The 18,165-nt window shown below is 43.4% G+C and overlaps 1 protein-coding gene across 2 annotated transcripts in view; it reads right to left on the bottom strand.

Moving 5' to 3' along the window:
- Positions 1-3,563: 3,563 nt before the first annotated feature.
- The window catches only part of TIAM1 (T-cell lymphoma invasion and metastasis 1), a 177,461-nt gene continuing 162,859 nt past the window's right edge, over positions 3,564-18,165 (bottom strand). Inside the window, exons 22-26 of one of the 2 annotated variants that reach the window (XM_006886757.1) lie at positions 17,277-17,335; positions 16,725-16,827; positions 13,528-13,615; positions 9,605-9,777; positions 3,564-6,070 (exon numbers count right to left, since the gene is read on the bottom strand). In XM_006886757.1, the coding sequence (XP_006886819.1) occupies positions 5,601-6,070; positions 9,605-9,777; positions 13,528-13,615; positions 16,725-16,827; positions 17,277-17,335 (893 nt within the window). In that variant the 3' untranslated portion in view covers positions 3,564-5,600. The remainder of the gene's footprint in view (positions 6,071-9,604; positions 9,778-13,527; positions 13,616-16,724; positions 16,828-17,276; positions 17,336-18,165) is intronic. The other variant, XM_006886758.1, reaches the window with a different exon arrangement.

The raw sequence follows: 18,165 nt of genomic DNA, 5'->3' as shown, positions 1-18,165 counted from the left end.
GACCTTGAAGCACCTCATCTCAAATTTTCCCCAAATCATCATCTTTCTGCCTGTCTGGTGAGACCTGATCCTAAAAGGGAAATGAAGTTCAGGTGTGTGAGGTCAAGGAACTAGTTTCACCCTCTGTGGAGTGGTCTATGTCCTTGGCTCTGGAGAAATAACCCCGGAGTACCTTGGTCTCTGGCGGCCTAGTGGTACGAAGCTGCTCTACAATTCCAAAGGGACGTGGTTCAAAACTGCCAGTTGCTCTGTGAGAGAGGGATAGACAATCTTTCCCTGTGCAATTAACCACCTCCGAAAACCCATCAGAGTCAGCTATGAGTCAGTTCCAATTTGGCAGTACACACACAAGAAGATTTCTTCAGAATCCCCCATTCAAGGGTTCCACAAGTGTGCTGTCATACTGCTCCATGCCAGCAGGTGCTGTGCGTGCACTCTGAGAGTCCGATTTGCAAGGACCAGCAATTAATTGTATTACAAAGGAAATAATGACACCTAGAGACAGCTAGGTATTGCCCACCACACGGTACACAACAACAGCAACCATGGTCTACACTGGGTAAAGTGCAGGGTCAGTGAAACAGAGGAAAACCCTCAATGAGAGGGCTTGACCCAGTGACTGCATGGATGGATTCAGCCATGGTGGAGATTGTAGGGAGGGTGCACATATGACAGGGTCTCCATTTGTTGTTCAGAGGATTGCTGTGAGTTGTACCTGACTTGACAGCAAAAAAACCCAACCAGCAGCAGACTTGATAAAGACTTCTACAGCACATCTGAGAAACTGCAGTGCCACTAGGGCTAGCGAAACTACAAAAAGAGACAGCTGGGGGACTGGTCTCAGGAGGCACGATTCAGCCTTTCATGTCTGATTGACAGAGAAAAGCCCAGAACACCAAGGCCCACAGTTTCCTGGCTGATGAGAACCTCAGCTCTCAGGAAGACAGCAGTCTCCTTGGAGGACAGAAGGGTCAGGTTGGGAGCACTACTTAGCTCTGCATTTGTATCCACTTCACTACAACAAATCAGCCTATCGTAGGGCTGGCACAGGAGAGCAAGGTAGTAAACCTTGTGAATTCTATAAATAATCCTGCAAATAATCAAACCTAAAAGGGCAGTAGGGACATCAGGTAAGAATGTTAAAGGTGTCGTGTGGACTCTGAGCTTACGGCTGACATTCTACAGGGAGAATGGGAAGTCGACTTCAAATCCGTAACCGTATCAGATAAGGGTGTCACATAGCTCCCACCTGCTTGCAGCTAGCATCCACCTATTTGGCAGGATGAAGGAGTGTGTATATCCAACTGGCACAGGAGGAGATTGCCCCGCCTTCTCCAGTGGAGACGCTGGTGGATTTGAACCTCACGCCTTCAGGATTGCAGAGCAGCTTCTTTTCACTAGACCACCAGAACTCCCTGGACTGTGTCCTTTTAACATGAGCTCTGACCCAGCTCCAAGTGGCGGGAATCAGAGAGAGAAATGGTAGCATAGTAGTGAGAACGTGAAGACTGGATGTTGGAGACTAGATTCATGGAGAGGGGAGAGGATTGTGACTGTTTCTGCATATTTTATTTTATACTCAAGACTCCAGGCAGAAAGAATAAGCAATCAGGCTGGAAACAAACTGCTTGATTCTCACATGAGAGTGCAAATTATCAGAATAATTTCATCAAAGAAGTGTCATTAAACTGGCTCTGTCAAACCCTCCCCCCGCCCCAGGAAAGGTGTGTGGAATACAGAAATATGTATTTCTGCATAAAAAAATATTGGTGTAGCATGTGTACACACACAAATATTTTTTTAAAAGATTAGGGAGCACACACGCTTTCTCATTGGCACCGGGTCAGAACCGACTCATCGCGGACTCCGGAGAGTGGGTTTTCAGCGGCTGTAAATAGCTCGGGAGGAGGCTGCCTGTCTTCTTCACACAGAGCAGAACTGCCTTTTGGTTTTGTAGTGAATCTCCTCACACACTAGACCACCAGAGCTCCCTCAGGTGACAATGGGCCCCCAAGGCCAGCAGAGCTCCCTTAGGTGACAGTGGTTAAGGCTGGTGTATGATTTGGGAATGAATAAGGGTTTTTGAATTTTTTTTTTTTAAATTTCGTATGTGTGTACCGTCAAATCAGATCTGACTGGTACAGGAGGAGACTGCCCCTCCTTCTCCAGCACAGCATCTGGTGGATTCAAACTGCATGCCTCTGAGATTGCAGTGCAGTTTCCTGCTACTAGGCCACCAAAGCTCCCTTCAAAATGGTGTTTTGTGATATAAAGTTTCACATGAAGAAAAAAAAAATACTAATACCAAAAGTAAAGCATGTGCTCCAAATCATTATTCAATATCAAGGTATGGAGATCACCATAAAAAGCCTTCTCCGACTTGGGTATGAATCATGTGCAATCATGCTAAAATGCAGGTTCAGGCTCAGTCATCTGGTTGAGGATTAACGTTTTTCAATTCTCATGGGCTCTCAATGATGCTACTGGTTCCCAGAACACACTGTGAATAATGAGGCACTAAGAGGCCTCAAATGGGCTGAGGATGATAAAGGATAGGACAGGGTTCAGATCTGTTGCTCAAATGGCAATATGCGACTTGATGGTACCTAGCAACAATACCACCACCAGTCTAGTACAGAGGAAGTGCTGGGGTATAGTCCATGGAACTGCACTGCTACCCCAAAGGCCACGGCCTCCGTGCCAGTTCAAATCCGCCAGTGGTTCCTTAGGAGACAAATGGGCAATCTTCTCTTGTGCAACTTTTAGCCCTTTTCTTTGTGAAACCCACTGGAGGGTCAGCTGTGAGTTGGTTTCAACTCCACGGCAATGAGGTTTTAGGTGTAAGATTAAACTGGATAGAAACCTGGGTTGCTGCCGACAGTTTGTATACCCAGCTGCTAACGTTGCCAGGGTAAGTCTACCCAGAGGCACTTCAGAACAAAAAAGCTGAGAGTTCTTCTGAACTCAGCCACCGAAAACTTGAGGGCTCACAGTTCTACTATGACATGTAAGGTGTCACCCCAACAGCAAGGGTGCGCCTCTGAAGGGAGAAACGCTTCTCCTCGGGGCAAGACAGGAAGGAGAAAGCCTTTTCACCTGAGGGTAAGGGTGATATAGTGAGATCTGAAAGAGGTCATAAATTCTGAAAGGGAAAGGGTGCCAATGATCTGTTTACCTTTTTTTGTGATTCTGTGGTGAGCTGAGGGGTCCCTGTGGCACGCTGGATTAAGTGAAGTTGCTGACCAGAGTCAACAGTTCCATCTACCGCTCTATGGGAGAAAGCTGAGCCAGTCTCCTTAAAGACTGACAGCTTTGGAAGCCCTGAGGGGCAGTTCTATCCTGTGGGGTCGTTGTGAGTTTCCATGGGATGGTAGCAAGCCCCCAGGGACAAAATGTGAAAGCAGATCTTAATGCCATCACAGTCATTAAATCCCCCCGAATTTTCTCCCATGTGTTCTTTTCCACCAACCACCACCACTCATTTGCCCACCATCTAAAAAACAAACAAACAAACAAACAAACAAAAAACCCAAAAAAAACCACAACGCCCTGGGCTGTCCAGACACATTTCAATATTTTTATTGTTTGACAGGCATTTACAACGTTCCATTCATAGACCTAAAAACATAAAAATAGACCTTCTTTCAGCTTATAAAAGAAATATATAAGAACTTTGGACATAGACACGTCATGACCTTATGTACAAGAGACAATGGCACCCTCTCCAAGCACCAGACTTTCCAGTATTTCCAAACGCCCCCATTGCACTGGGACTAGGGGATGCGATGTTAGAAGCCTCTGTTTCCGTTATCCATCCGGACACAATCGAACCGGAGATGACATGGAACAATGCAGTGATACAAAGGGTATAGAAACCATTCTAAAGCTTTTAGGAAAACCAGAAGATATAGCAAAAATTTAATAGAATAAAACTTTCAAAAGATCAAGCTCAAAGCCCTGGAGACCCGAAAGGGGAAGGGGAGAGGGCGGGGAAGCAGGGGAAGCAAGCAGGAGCACAAGAGCGTGATGTTCTGAACTCTCTCTATCTGGAAATATAAAGTCATAACTGATTCTTATAAAATATAATTCCTAAAGCTACTATAAAATTCAGGTCTTTAAAGTACCTACTGATGTGTCAAACACCAAATAGATAATTTTTTCCCCAAAAAAGAAAAGTTTACATATTATTGAAACCCTTCTTAGGAAGTGGACATTGTGAAATGGGGAGAGAGAAAAACCAAAGAAAAGCTATAAACCCTTTTTATTTTTAATTAATAAAAAAATTGAAAGTGCTATCATTTTTGTTCTTTCTTCATTGGAAATCGGTTTAGCATGTTAGGTATTCTCATGTTTACCCTGTTTCGTTGGCATGAAGAAAGTGTGAAACTCAAAGAGATGTCTTTGAACAGGTTATTTTGCTAAGAGGTTTGGTTGTAGACTGTCAGGGGAGGAGTGGGTCATCTATGGATGAAGATGCCGTGTGGATGGGAAAACTAATGATCACCATGGCAACCCCAGAAGGAGGCTCCCTCTGCCCTGCCCCTGCCATGTGCAACAGACATACACACTGCTCATTCGGTGTCCTGTTTAATCCAACCAAATTCCCATCTCAAATATAGAATCCAAGAGGTTTTTTTTTTAAAAAAAAAACAAACAAACAACAAAACATCTTCCTAGGGGAAAAAAGTAAACACTAAGCATGAGTTTCTTGTTGGCCTTTTATATATAAATATAAAATCACTACACCTCACTCTCTCTGTAAAAGATAATATCCTCATTTTTTTCCCCAAGTCAGAGTTACATGAACACTGTAAAATTCTCACCTGTTTGTGCCCCTGCATCTCAGGTAAAATATAAAAAATAGTGAGTTTTCTTTTTCTCTTTCTATTTTTCAAGTGATAAATTTGGATCTCTTTGCAAAGTTTGGCATCTTTATAATTCTATGCAAAACTAGAGCTTCCGAACACTGACACTAAAGACCAGCCAGAGACTTAAACATGAAAAGAAAAAAGAAAACAAAAAAAAAAACAAGGCAAAAAGGCTCATCAAAACATAAATCTCCACCCTCTCCTCACACATCCCTAAAATACACAGATACTCGCAGACACTTACAAGGGAAAGGCGTTTCCTTTCATTGTGGGTTGGAAGGTGGACCCCCGACCTAGGAGATGACTCAGATTGGTTTTGGATACAATGCTTTTTCTTTTATTCTACACTGCCTGTGAACTCATCTGCTGTACATACTCCCAGGGCAGGAGGTGTTGGGGGGAGTGTAATTTTCTTTCCAGTGCTATAAATAATCTGTTGTGTTGTGTTGTTTTTTTTTTTTTTAATTCTTCAGGACCTGATTGATTGAGAATAAATAAAAGCCCTTGGAAATATACAGAAGAAAGGACTCGAGCTTATTTAGAATTTGGGACGATTCTTTTGGATGCTTTTGTGAGAAATGAATGACAAGGTCGGGTGGGCCACATGGCTTCGGAGCAAAGTCGGCTGCCCGAACCGTGTGCGCACGAGCGTGCGCAAGGGGGCGCTCCGGGGCAGGCGGGCGGAGCGAGGGCGGGGGTTCTATCTACACACTCGCACGGGAAGGGGAGCAGTCAGATCTCAGTGTTCAGTTTCCTGGAGGGGGCGAAGTCTTCGCGCCTGACCCAGATGACCTCCTCGCTCGTGCTCTCCAGGCCCCCATTGATGCCCGAAAGCGCCGCCTGCTTCTTGAGCTGCGTCATCCGGGACGCGTGAGTGTCCAGGGCTCTGCGGCCCCTCTCCCGCTGGCTGATGGAGGCGGCCTGCAGCCGCTCCTGCAGGTCTCTGTCCGCTGAGGCGCCCTTCGCCGACTCACAGAACTCATCGTCGTCACTGAGGATGTCTGTCTCCTTGATGTCCTCTTGCTCTTCATACTGAGCAAGGTCGAACTGCTCCTCCACCCAGCGGTCAGTGTCCCCGCCACCGGGCGGCTGCTGGGACTCTCGCTCTGGGCTGCCAGCGGAGACCGCATCCGAATCAATGGTAAACCTGTTTCGAGCCAGGCGCCGCCTCCTCCTCCCAAGAGACTTGCTTGGGGCGGACACTGCACACACACACAAAAATATAAAAATAAAACCCCCACGTGCTTTATGAGAGATGGAAATCCAGAAAGCAAATAAAAGGAAAGTTTAAAACCCAAAACAAAACAAAACCTACTACATGGTAAGCATTGTGTGCCTTGATTGCATTTGGGGTGAAAAGTTCAGATTTCACCAGTCCATCTTGGAATCATGGGCAACAGTCTTCACTTTGCACAGATGGCTGGACTTGGTGTTGTAACAATTGACTGGAGGGTGATGGGTATGGGCCACAAGAGAAGTTGTAGTTTAGCTTAGGGGGGAAATAAGATTTAACTCCCTCTGAGAGACCTTCTAGAGCTCTATGTAGCCTGTGAGCCTGGGAAACAGGTAACAGACTCCAGCTCCTCGGAGCAAACTCCTCACCTGGGATGAACTGGTGCCCCTGCACCCTGTTCTGAAGACTCCCTGGCTTCTCTGAAAGGTTCAAGTTTATGCTGCTTTGTGAGAAATTAAATGCAACATTTATTGAGAACTTGCCAATAAATTAAAGCACAACAGTCTACTGAGACAGGCCCTCAGATAATCTAGCTTCTGGTAGTCTCCCAGGCCCTTTTCTGACAAAATCCTTATATACAGTGAAGTGAAGCCAATGTGAGCCACAGGCTCTCCTTGACTGTGTTCTGTGCACCCTTCTCTTCACCAAAGCAATTTAAATGTCAGTGAGTCGGCAAAGGGGGGGGGGGCAGGGAATAGCATATGAAAGCCAAGCACTTGCTCAACCAAGTGCTATATAAAGTGACTGGAAATTAGGAATAATAAAACACATCTTTGAACTCATTCTTTCATCCTATTACCCTCTTAGGAAGCTAGAATTATTAAAAAATAAGCAAAAAAAGTTCAATCAACCAACCAAACAAGTCCACACACATACACAAAAGACAGCTTGCACGGAACAGCTGTAACTTCTCCTTACTAGTGAATTGGCTGTGACGTTCCAGATGAGAAGAGAATGCGGCATGGCATTCAAAGGGAGGGAGTTGGGGGGGGGGAACGGACCTACACCCAAAAACCATTAGATGAGTTCAGTACTTCTAGAAGTGAGGTGACTATTCTCAATGCACCAGGTACAACCTAGCAGGGACAAAGTCGGGGAGCTAGGCAAGGCCCACACTGGCCCCATCTGGGTATCCTCTGCCTGACAGGTTGCTGTACTCTCACCTGCATCCAGAATATTCCAACCTCTTAAGCATAGAACAAAGGGGAACCACCCTGGTTTAAGGAGGGAAATAAAAACCATTTCCAGGAAAATTGACTGGGGGGGAAATACAGGAGGGAGGAGAGCAAAAATCTTACTCTGCTGGGAAGAAACAAACTTCCTGTCTTAATTTATGTTAACCTCACCATGGTGGCATGTGAATGTTCTCTCCAATTACTATTTAAAGCTACTTCAAGTAAAAATTGGATTATTTGAAATATGTGTTACTGTTGAGGTCAAAATGGTGAAGTAGGCTTATATCTGAAACTTAAATGTGTCGAAAACCACAATGGATAGATGGATGATAAGTGGGATATGATCATGAAAACAAAATTATAGAATATATGTGGTAGGCATATTTACTATACGCTTCCCCATCTCTTTAGTGTTTAGAATGTTTCATGAAAAAAGGTTAGTATATTTATATGTACTTTCTCTATACATAGGCAGATAGCCAGTCTTTCAGGACTTAAGAGCCAGGATACCTAATGTTACTATTTTATCCAAACAGAAGAGAAATGAACAACTTGGATATTGATGACAATGCAAATGAAGCATGAATATCTGTCTCTGTTATTGAAAGGATGCTTAATAGCAGTCTGTCTGAGTTTTCCCCAGTCTCTCAGGAAGACAAATGTTGATATGAATCTTTCCAATATTTGCTGTTAACACAATCTGGCTAGTGCTTTGCTGCTCTACACAAAGCACCCTGTTAAAGTCATCTAACAGGAGACCCTGATGATAGTGAGGGATTAAAAATAAAGGAGAGGGGCAAATAATACTTTCTTCAGAAAAAAAAAAGCCATTAAGCAGAATATTTTTCCATCAAAGTCAACAATGACATCAAGGCATTATTAGCCTGACACGCATAAGGAAGGTATAGGCTGTGAGTTGGGTTGTTTTACTTTTGTTTGGGGATCCAAAGGGGTCTTGTTTGAAAACTTTGGAGCGTCAGACAGACAAACTATGCCTGGCTTAGAAGTAAATGCAGCTCTAGATTTGACTCCATGGATTAGTAACCAAAGATTAGCCAGTGACAGGCTGGCTTCTGGATGTTAAAATACATATTCCTTAACCTTATAAATATGCCCTGGCAAGCAAAGAGAACAGATGAGATAATTCTGAGAGGAAATTCTCCAGAGTAAGGTATCAAAGGACATGTGAATCTTGCTATATGGGAAGCCTGTGAGAAATAATGGGCAGGGAGGTATGGGAGCCTCAAGTGTACCTTAGAGGACCTAGCAGGGTCCTGGGTATTCACCACACTAAGTTTCGTTACTTATCAGTTGATTGGAGAGCAGATTTAAGGTAGCCAACCTTTTATCATTATTTAAATCTAAGGTGCTTAACAATGCAATAATCTCCTAACAATGCTACAGCTATAAAAACCTCCCACCATTCACAGTTCGTCTATACCTCTTCAACACAATGAAGAACAGGTGAGACGATAATAGGGACAAAGATCCAATTTTTGGCAAATGCAAAGGAAGTCACTTTGACTGGAACCCTCCCGCAAAATGTCAAGCTGCCTCTGAAGAAAGGAGTTCTAAAAAAGACTGACATCTTGATGCCATTCAATATATGAGTATTATGGAAAATATCTTTCTTCCTAGGAATAGTTTACTATTACTTGCAGGTGGTCATACTGACCCTCTTTCCTCACTGATCCAAAGTGTTAAGTCCTAAGGGAATTTTTATTCTGGGACTATGTACACTCTGGATTCCTCTTTGCTAGCAGTAACTCAAGGCTTCCTCAAATGAACAGAGAGATTAAATGTAAAGGGGCAGGCACAAGGCAAGTGTCAGAAGCTGCTGTGACAGCTGACCTCCCACACCTGGAACCCTTTCTGAGCAGGGTTCAGATGTGCTTCTGGGTGATGGAGCCGCCCTGTGCTCAGCATTGCAGGATGTGACCTCGCTGAAACGTGACACACTGCTTTTTTGCTAGACAAAGCTGGCTGTCATGCAAAGCAGCGGCTCTCATTGCGCAGGCAGCTAGGACAGCCCCGCCGGAGGACGCCCGCCTTCCCAGCTTGGCGAATGAGAGGAGCTCACCAGCCACAGGGAGGGGGCAGCAAAGGGCAGGCTTGGAGGGAGGGCGGAGTCACCACAGGGCAGATCCCCAGGGGGCCATCAGGACCAGAGGTAAAGGCAAGGACCCTCACTCCAAGGGGAACCCTAACCCTATGTGAGCCCACACAAGGACACCCCTACGTCCTGCTCAGCAAGGAGGTCAAGCTCGCTGAGTCCTAGAGTGGAGCGGGGGTGACGGGGATCTTGAACGTCTGAATCCCCACAGTACCTGCCCTGCTCATGGCTGGCCTGGCCCCTTTCAGTGCACACAATCTCTTTCCTCCGAAAGGGACATATTGCTGGGACGAGGGGAGGCTTTCGGTTTTGAGTAGCTGTCTTCTGTGCTTATCTCGCAGGATCGAATGCACTGCCTTCAGGAAATCCTTCCGGCTCTCTGGGGAGCTATGGAGAGAAGAGTTACATGTGTTAGGGGTGCAAATGTGACCAGGTGTACTTAAACAGAAGCAAAGTCACCCCGGAGTAAAGGTGAAAGCCTGAGGCCCCGCCTCCTCGCTCTCTGGAGAGGGGCGTTTCCACAACCGAGGATGAAGAGCAAGCCCTCTTCGCATGAGCCTATGCTGCAGTTCACTTAGGGCAGAGCACTCCACTTAATGATCCTCAGCCAGTCGCACAGATGGTTAAGGTCAACTACTAGCAGAAAGGCTGGGAGTTTGAACCCACCAACTGGTGCCACGGAAGACAGATCTGGTGATCCGCTTCTTAAAGTTCAGTCTTGAAAACGCTGTGTAGAGTTCAACTCAGTACCACCTGGGGTCGTCATGACTCAACTGGGTCGATGGCATCCAATAGCAGTACCAAACAAGAGTGTAAGAATAGACAGATGGATTTGACACTCAGAAGTTGGCAAGTTCTGCTTGTGGTACTTAAGGCAGGGGCTTTCTGTTTATGGACAAAATTAACCACAGCCTCTGTAAAACTCATGTCCCAAAGTCTTTAATTTCCTCTCAAGCTGGAATCCTGTTAAATATTAACTTCTCCCATGACATATTCCAACACATAAATATTAAAGCTACATTGCTAAGAACTGTAAAATCTTCCCAAAACCTAATTCCCATGGGGAAAATAGCCCATGTCTCCAGAAACTCCATGAACATTGAAAAATGTCGATAGTTGTAGAGAGGCTTCAGACCTTTTGTTCATAGGGTTGCTATGAGTCGTGCTCGACTCAAAGGCAATCAACAACAACAACAACAGGTAAGAAGTGGGGGCATTGATGGTTTATTTAAAGGTAGAATTCTTGCTTTCCAGGTTTGAATCAAACCTCAGGGCTGATTTCCAGCCAGTGCACCTTGTATGCAGCTACCATCCTTCCTTCTGTCAGTGGACATTTTCGTGTTGCTACAACGCCGAATAGGTCCAGTGGACATCCTAGACTGTTGTTGTTGTTGTTACGTGCCATTGAGTCAGCTACAACTCATAATGACCCTATGCACAATAGCTCTGAAACTTGCTTTATCCTGAACCAATTTCACTGTCTCTGACACTCCTGTTTTCATTACCCCAGTTATTGTGTCAATCCATCTCATGCCAGTTCTTGCTCTCCTGTGTTGCCCCTCGTTCGTTTCAAGCATGATATCCTTCTCCAAAGACTGTTCTCTCCTGTTCAAAGTATGTGAGATGGAGCTTCAAAATCCTTGCCTCCAAGGAGGAGCCTGGCTTCACCCTCTCCAGGGCGGACTAGTTAGTTCTCTCGGCAGTCCATGGTAAGTTCAATCCTCTTCTCTAGCACTCAGCTCAAAGGCATCAATTCTTCTTCTATCATCTTTCGTCATTATCCAGCTCTCTGATGTAGAGCAAAATCTATGGCCTTGATCAGGCGCACCTTAGTCTCTAGACTGATATCATTGCTCTTTAGCACTCTGGAGAAGCCCCAGACAGCAGATTTTCCTAATGCAATTCACCTTTTGATTTCTTGACTTGTGAGTCTAGGAAAAAAGGCCTGGTGATGTACCTCCAAAGATCAGTCACTGAAACCCTTCGGAATCACAATAGTCCTATTGTGTGTAGGATCACCTACTCAGTGGTAATTAGCAACAAGTATGCTACTTTTGCTGTTCCCTTTTTTTGTTAACCCAGGTAGAATTTGGCAAGAAATTTTCCAACAAATTTTTTTATTCTCTTTTACTAAAACAAATATGGTAATTCTAGGTGGACTCCCAGGACCTCAAAAAAAAAAAAAAATTATGAGTAGGTTAGTCCTAAAGAGATGGTAAAGATTAAGCTCAAGCCATAGGTGATAATCTGAGAAAATTTTCTATTCTAATCCTAATGATTTTCCAGGGATTCTACCCCTTCCCAATTTTTAACCCTCCTTCACCCAACACAGAAAAGTGATCAGAAACAGAGTATGGACATAAAAAGTCAACTACCCCATTTGGAGCCCAGTGCTCCCGTCCTAGAGGACTTTACCCAAAGTTCTCTCGAGGACCCTGGATCCTCTTTGGCACAATGCAAACAACAAGTTTCTTGGGCTGAGCAAATTGCATAATGCATGTGAAGCATTTTAGCACTGTGTGTCCTGACTAGTAAGTGTGTCTTCTCTTAAATTTGTAAATTGTTATTATTGTTATGTGCCACTGAGTTGGAACAAACTCATAGCTGACCCTTCGGCAGGTTTGCAGAGGCTGGAAATCACAGGGGAGGAAATTGGCCATCTTTCTCCGGTAGAATAGCTGATGGATTTGAACTGTCTGCCTTTGGGTTAACAGCTCAACTCCTTATGTACTAGACCACCAGAGCTCCCTCGTATTTGCCCGAACATTATAAAATATCAATAATCATCACCGTAATATTGATAGCATTTAATATGGAGAGAACCCATAGTGGGTCTCAATATGGATAGCAAGTATTGAGTAGGTAACTTAGTGTCCTATATATTTTGATATTATGCCAATTAAAATTTAGCTGAATATAAATCATATTTAAAGCCAGATATGCTGGAATGCTGACTGTTGACCATCTCAGTATCTTTAGGGGTTGGGGGGCAACCAAAAAACTGTTGAGAGAGTGCGACTATGACAGCTTTCTGATGTTACTATAACAAGAATAACTACACGTAGTTTTTACTATATAGAGAATTACTTTCTCACAGCTTCTCTCAACTGTCTCATTGCTGTTGAAGGAGAACAATCCCTCTAGGAGGTTTTCAAGAGGCTGTAAACAGCATGGAAAGACACTACCTAGCTTTCTCCCAAGGAACCGGTGGTAGTGGATTTGAAACACTGGAGATATACTACCTTTGGGTTAACAGTGAAACTCCCTACATCACCAGGGTTTCCTTCTCATAATTTAAGAGTCTCATAATTTAATGTGGATTCAGGGCATGAGATTTAAGGGAAGACCCCCTGGGGTCAGGTATCTTTCCACTTCTGTAACCAAGTTCCTCAAGTCTGTGGCTATCTCCATATAGCATCTCTTTTCCCCCCATCTGTGCTTGCTCAGTTCTTTCTCCCATCTGCTCTTTTTATAACTCAATTGATTAGGTTTAAGGTATATCATAAACTAATATGGTCTTGTAACCCTCAAAGAAAACACTGTTAACAAATATGTAGCCTGTGATGGATTGGATTGTGTTCCCTCAATATATGTGTTCCAGCACTATTCGATGCATGACGGGCTACGTATGAAGAAAGGCCTCCGGTTCTCACAGAACTAGAAATAAAAGGCACTACAACAAGTTCACCTTCCACTCAAGGTATGCAGGTGACCCTGAGCAATGTTCTCATTTCTGTAATGAGGAAAAACCCAGGTAAGACTCTATTTTCACTACTTCCCACTGAACTCTGCTCTGCATCTCAGAGATGCTTCAGTATAAATCATGCAGCCAAATATCCAACTATTATGATGAGAGTGTCCTTCTATCAAATGAAAAGAAACCCCCATCGGTATGGTCCCTACATTTGAAAATTCATTTCATTCCCCAGAGAAAGGTATTAAATGAACCAGGTTACTATCTATGCTAGTTTAATTTCACCAATATCATTGTTTTGGAAGTATTCCATACTTTTTCCACTGTATAAGACAAAGCACACATTGTCCTGAGAGGTGTAGCACAGATGGGCTTGAAAAACCCAGAGCATGTGCACCCTCCTCCCCTCTGACCTGCACAGGTGACGCCACACCCGCACTCACCTGCAGCACAGGTGAAAGGCTCTCTCTGGTCGCCCTTCAGACTCTGATTTTACATGGACGATCTCACAAACGGCATTTGCTTCTGCATCTAGATAAATTAAACCAAAACAAATTACAGCACATTTGAAACAGCCTTACTTGCATTCTTACAAAAGCATTTCCCAGGGTTTGTAAGATCAAAGGAAAACTGATAACAAAGCATCTGGCTGCGAAATGTAAAGTAATCGGTTCAACTCCACCAGCCACTCAGTAGGAGAAAGGTGCGGCAGTCTGCTCCTATAATGAATTACAGCCACAGAAATTCTTTGGGAAGGTTTACTGCATCTCGTACGGTCAACAGGAGTGGGAATGGACTTGACGGCGAGGCGTTTTGGTTTAGGGTTATAAGATCAAACAATCTGAGAGCTCTGGTGCCAAAGTCTACAGCGTGTGGTATTAACCAAGATTAAGCAGTGCAGAGCTGTATAGACGGACAAAACCTCACTCCTGTGACCAGACAAGATGAAGAGAGGCCAAGCTAAGTGGGCAGGCAGAAAAAGAATACGTGGAATATTTCCTGTTACTAAAACTTCCCCGATGATCTCAAAAGACAATCACTTAATCACGTTGGTTAAAGACATGGTCCTTTCTGTAGCTTCAACAGTTTGGCTGACAGTTTCAATTACGTGGTTAGGTTATGTTTATTTATTTTTTATAAAAGCTGCAATGGCCTAACACCCAATTCCCATGCATCTTTCATCAAATTAGTGGTGCAGAGAGGCAGGTCAACACTGTTTTGTGGGGAGCCTTCCCTGAGAACACACCAGTCAAGTGACCTCTTTTCAGCCCTCTTATTTGAAGCCAATAAGGTGAAGGTCAGTTTTAACTTTTAGGCCTTGTAACGCCTAGGAAACCATCTTATTTCAAATCATGAATAAAGTGTTTGTGAAAGGAACGATTCACTGTAGATATTTATACCGCCCACCAAGAGGCCTCACTCTTCCTCAGTGGTTCAGAGCTCTGACCACAAAACCTTATTGTACCCACGAACCTCACTGTCCTAAACAGGGCCCATTTACAGACATTTCATATGCTTTTCCAAATGAAGATAAAAATCTAGAAATCCCACTTTCTGATTCTCAAATTCAGTAGAATGTATTTCATCAGGGTGGATGTGTATAGTAGGTCCATCAAAATAAGCTTTTATCTTGATGGTTTTAAATCTGATCTAAATGAAAAAACAGAGGGAAAGAACAGTACTTCCTATCACAAAGCTAGCTTTGTTTTCGAAATTGAAAGAGTTCATACATTTAGCCTTCAATGGAAGTAAAATTCCTGGCTGCGAAGTCTGTGGTTTTGCTAACGACATAAGTTTTTCTGTTTATAAACCAGTCACAAGAAACGTTAAGAACTAGATAACTGACAAACCAAGATTTCAAAGCTAAGACAATGATAGTTAAGTGTCCAAACTTCAAAAGGTTAGCATAACTGTAGTTTCACAACATATGGCTTCCTGCATATTCACACATCAGTTAATTTTGCTAATCAAATCATAACTAAAAAGGAATATCACTGTAGTAAAAGTATAGAGAGAAAACTTCTTAGAGCAAATAATTAGCCTAATATCTACAAGTCTGCATCTGAGTTTTCCTACTGCAGGGCATAATGGCTTTGAAGGAAAATGCATCCAGTTTAATTACAGTGAGTAACGGATGGCTTCCAATTACTGCAGGGGGTTTCTCCTCCTGACACTCGTGGCGAGAGTGAGCTGTTTTATGAGGATCAGATCCAGTGTTATCACTCAGGGAGGAAGAGAAGTGCAAACAGGGAGAACTGAACAGCATAAATGCTCACATTAGATGCCAGAAGCATAAACTAGGAATAATGTACCCATGCCAACCTGCAGCTTCCCACCCCAGGGCCTCTGTTTACTACCAGAAAGGTGCATCACACTTGCTGTCCAAGTGAGACAAGAACTGGGTGCAGCCAAGTATTCCCAAGTTGCTCCTTCCAGTGTGCCCAGGGCAGCCACTGTCAATGCCTTCTCTGTAGAGCCTGGTCCCACATACATCTAGATAAGGTTCCAGAGTCACAGAAATGCAAGAAAGCCTGAAAAAGCTAGAACCTGAGTACAGGGAGACAACCCATCAGAGAAGAAAAACTCAAGTATTTTCCACTAAACAAATGACAGAGAAGTGGTAAATCTGAATCCTGTCAAAGGCAGAACATTTCCAGACCTAGGAAAACAAGGCAGTCCCACTGAGTTCTGACTCCCAGAGGCTTCACTGCAGTGCCTTCTTGGCCAATATCCTGAAGTCTATGTCTCATGTGCTTATTAATGCATCATTGGAGCGCCCCAATTAAAACAAGCTTGGAAGCAGGAGTGGTATCCACTTCCGAAATGGCTTCCTTACGGAACCTCTATGAATGTGGAGAAACTATGAAAGTTATACAAATATTCAGGTCTTTCATTCATAGGGTCATTATGAGTCATCTACAATTTGATGGCACCTAACAACAACAATAACAACGTATTTCATACATTTGGAATATGTTTATACTAGAAAAACTGTCATCATTTATTCGATACCTGAAACTTGACAGCATCTAACAACAACAACAACAGCAACAACATAATATTATATGTATTTCTCACTATCCAACAGCTCATTTCTCAACTGTATGTTCGCAGAAAAAGAACAGGCATGCCAAAAGCCCTCACACTAATAGTAAAGAGAAATAACAGCAAAACTTCAGAGTCAAAAGATAAAATGTGCATCCAATTGCTTCTTTTTGTGAGCTTGGTAGTCTTTTTTGTCTCCTATTCAAAAGGCAAGAAAGCCGTTTACGTGGGCTTTTTGTCCTCATTGCTATAAGGATTTTGTCCAGAATTAGAAGATGTGTTACTCAAATATTATTCCTTGAAGAGAGAGAGAGTGTGTGTGTGTGTGTGTGTGTGTGTGAGAGAGAGAGAGAGAGAGAGAGAGAGAATCAAAACAACTAGAATCCTCAGAGCAAAGCTGAGGACATTACAATCATTCACATGGTTCATCCATTTATTGGTTCAAATATTTAATAAAAGGCTGGGTAAATAAAATGTAATGGGAGGATCAAGGAAACCATAAAGATAGAAAATGAAAGTTGGGAGAGTGGTTAGGCCAAATATCTGGGTTCAGATGCACAGCTCAAACACATCAGAAATACGGGTTTGAATTTACCTGCACTTGCCAAAGCTCGAACCTGCAGAGCCTCGGTGGGGATCATGTGTCGAAATCGGAAGGGGTCCCAGTCCTCGTAAATTGAGAGCCTATGAGATCCTACCTGTAGGAGAGAAGGAACCAGCTCCATAAGGACAACCTACTCCACCCCTGGAAATTGGTTCTCCATCTTCTAAGCCAGGGGCTGACTCATCCTGGATCCAGCACTTGCCCAAAGGAACCCACCCTTGTGCTCCTTGTCCCACAGAAAATAGGAAAATGAGAGGCAAAGAGATTCATATATCGAGAGTGTGTAATTAGGCTAAGCAAGGACAGCTAAGGGAGAGACACCACCAGAATGGGAGGAAGTGGGGAAACAGTGCTAGAAGGTGCTGGACCCATAACTACCCACTTTGGTGCTCCCGATTTAAGCCTAAAAGAAAGCAAGGAGGGGAGTCATTCATAATTCCAAGAAGAGGGGGGAAAAAAAGAAATCATAAATTCTTATGTTGAATATCCAAGAGGATAAACGACAGATCCTTTGAAACTAGGGGATGAAATAAGAAGTCTTACAAGTTTCTTCTTCTGCTTGGAGCCATCTTTATACACAAGGACCACAGCCGTTTTAAAGACTGCAAAAGAAGAAGAGAAGCACACTCATAAACGAAGGCAGTTGTGCATGAATTTCCCACCTTATTTCAATAGCCTGCAGTAATATGCGGCACTATTGCAAGAGGGCAGTGAGACTCTGGTCAACCAATTCCCACCCACTTACCACACCTGCGAACTTCAAATCTCTGGAGATATTTTCCCAGTGCAAAATAAACAAATGGTCTACACCACGGGGAAATCTTACCTGCTCCTGGAACTTCCAAGTGAAATACAAGATCTTAACAATACTTTTAGTTATGAACTGAACTAGGCATCCAACTCCCACCTCTGGCTACCAAAACTATATGCTGTAAGTCTCTACCCCGTGAAAAGAGTGGTGTTTAGAAATGAAGTTTAGTTTGTTATGTCAAAGAGGTCATACCAATCCTGGGTGCATCCTAAACCCAACCATTCCTTAGAACCTAAAAGAGTGGATTAGACAGAGTCACATATTAAGGAAAATCGACACCCAAGAGGATTTTCTACAAGCCACAGAACAAGGAAATGTCCAGGCTCCTCACAAGAGAGGAATCTACACAGCCCATACTCTGACTTGGACTTTTTGTCTCCTGACTTTGAGAAAATAAATTCTGTTCTTTACTATCTTATATTATTTACTATAACATAAATTATAAGTAAAAGATATAAATAAAATAAATTTAATATTTATAGAGTATATAAATGTTTTTCACCCTTTCTAATCATAGCCAAACACCTTGAGGGGAAAAGTTTTGAGGCCTGGGGACCATAGTTTTGGGGGATACCAACATCAATTGGTATGAGATAGTCCACACAGATAATGTTCTAACAT

Source organism: Elephantulus edwardii, unplaced genomic scaffold (assembly GCF_000299155.1).
Source record: "Elephantulus edwardii isolate Elephantulus edwardi_28Jun2011 unplaced genomic scaffold, EleEdw1.0 scaffold00051, whole genome shotgun sequence".
Taxonomy (NCBI): Eukaryota; Metazoa; Chordata; class Mammalia; order Macroscelidea; family Macroscelididae; genus Elephantulus; species Elephantulus edwardii.
This window is presented reverse-complemented; position numbering and strand designations above follow the sequence as displayed.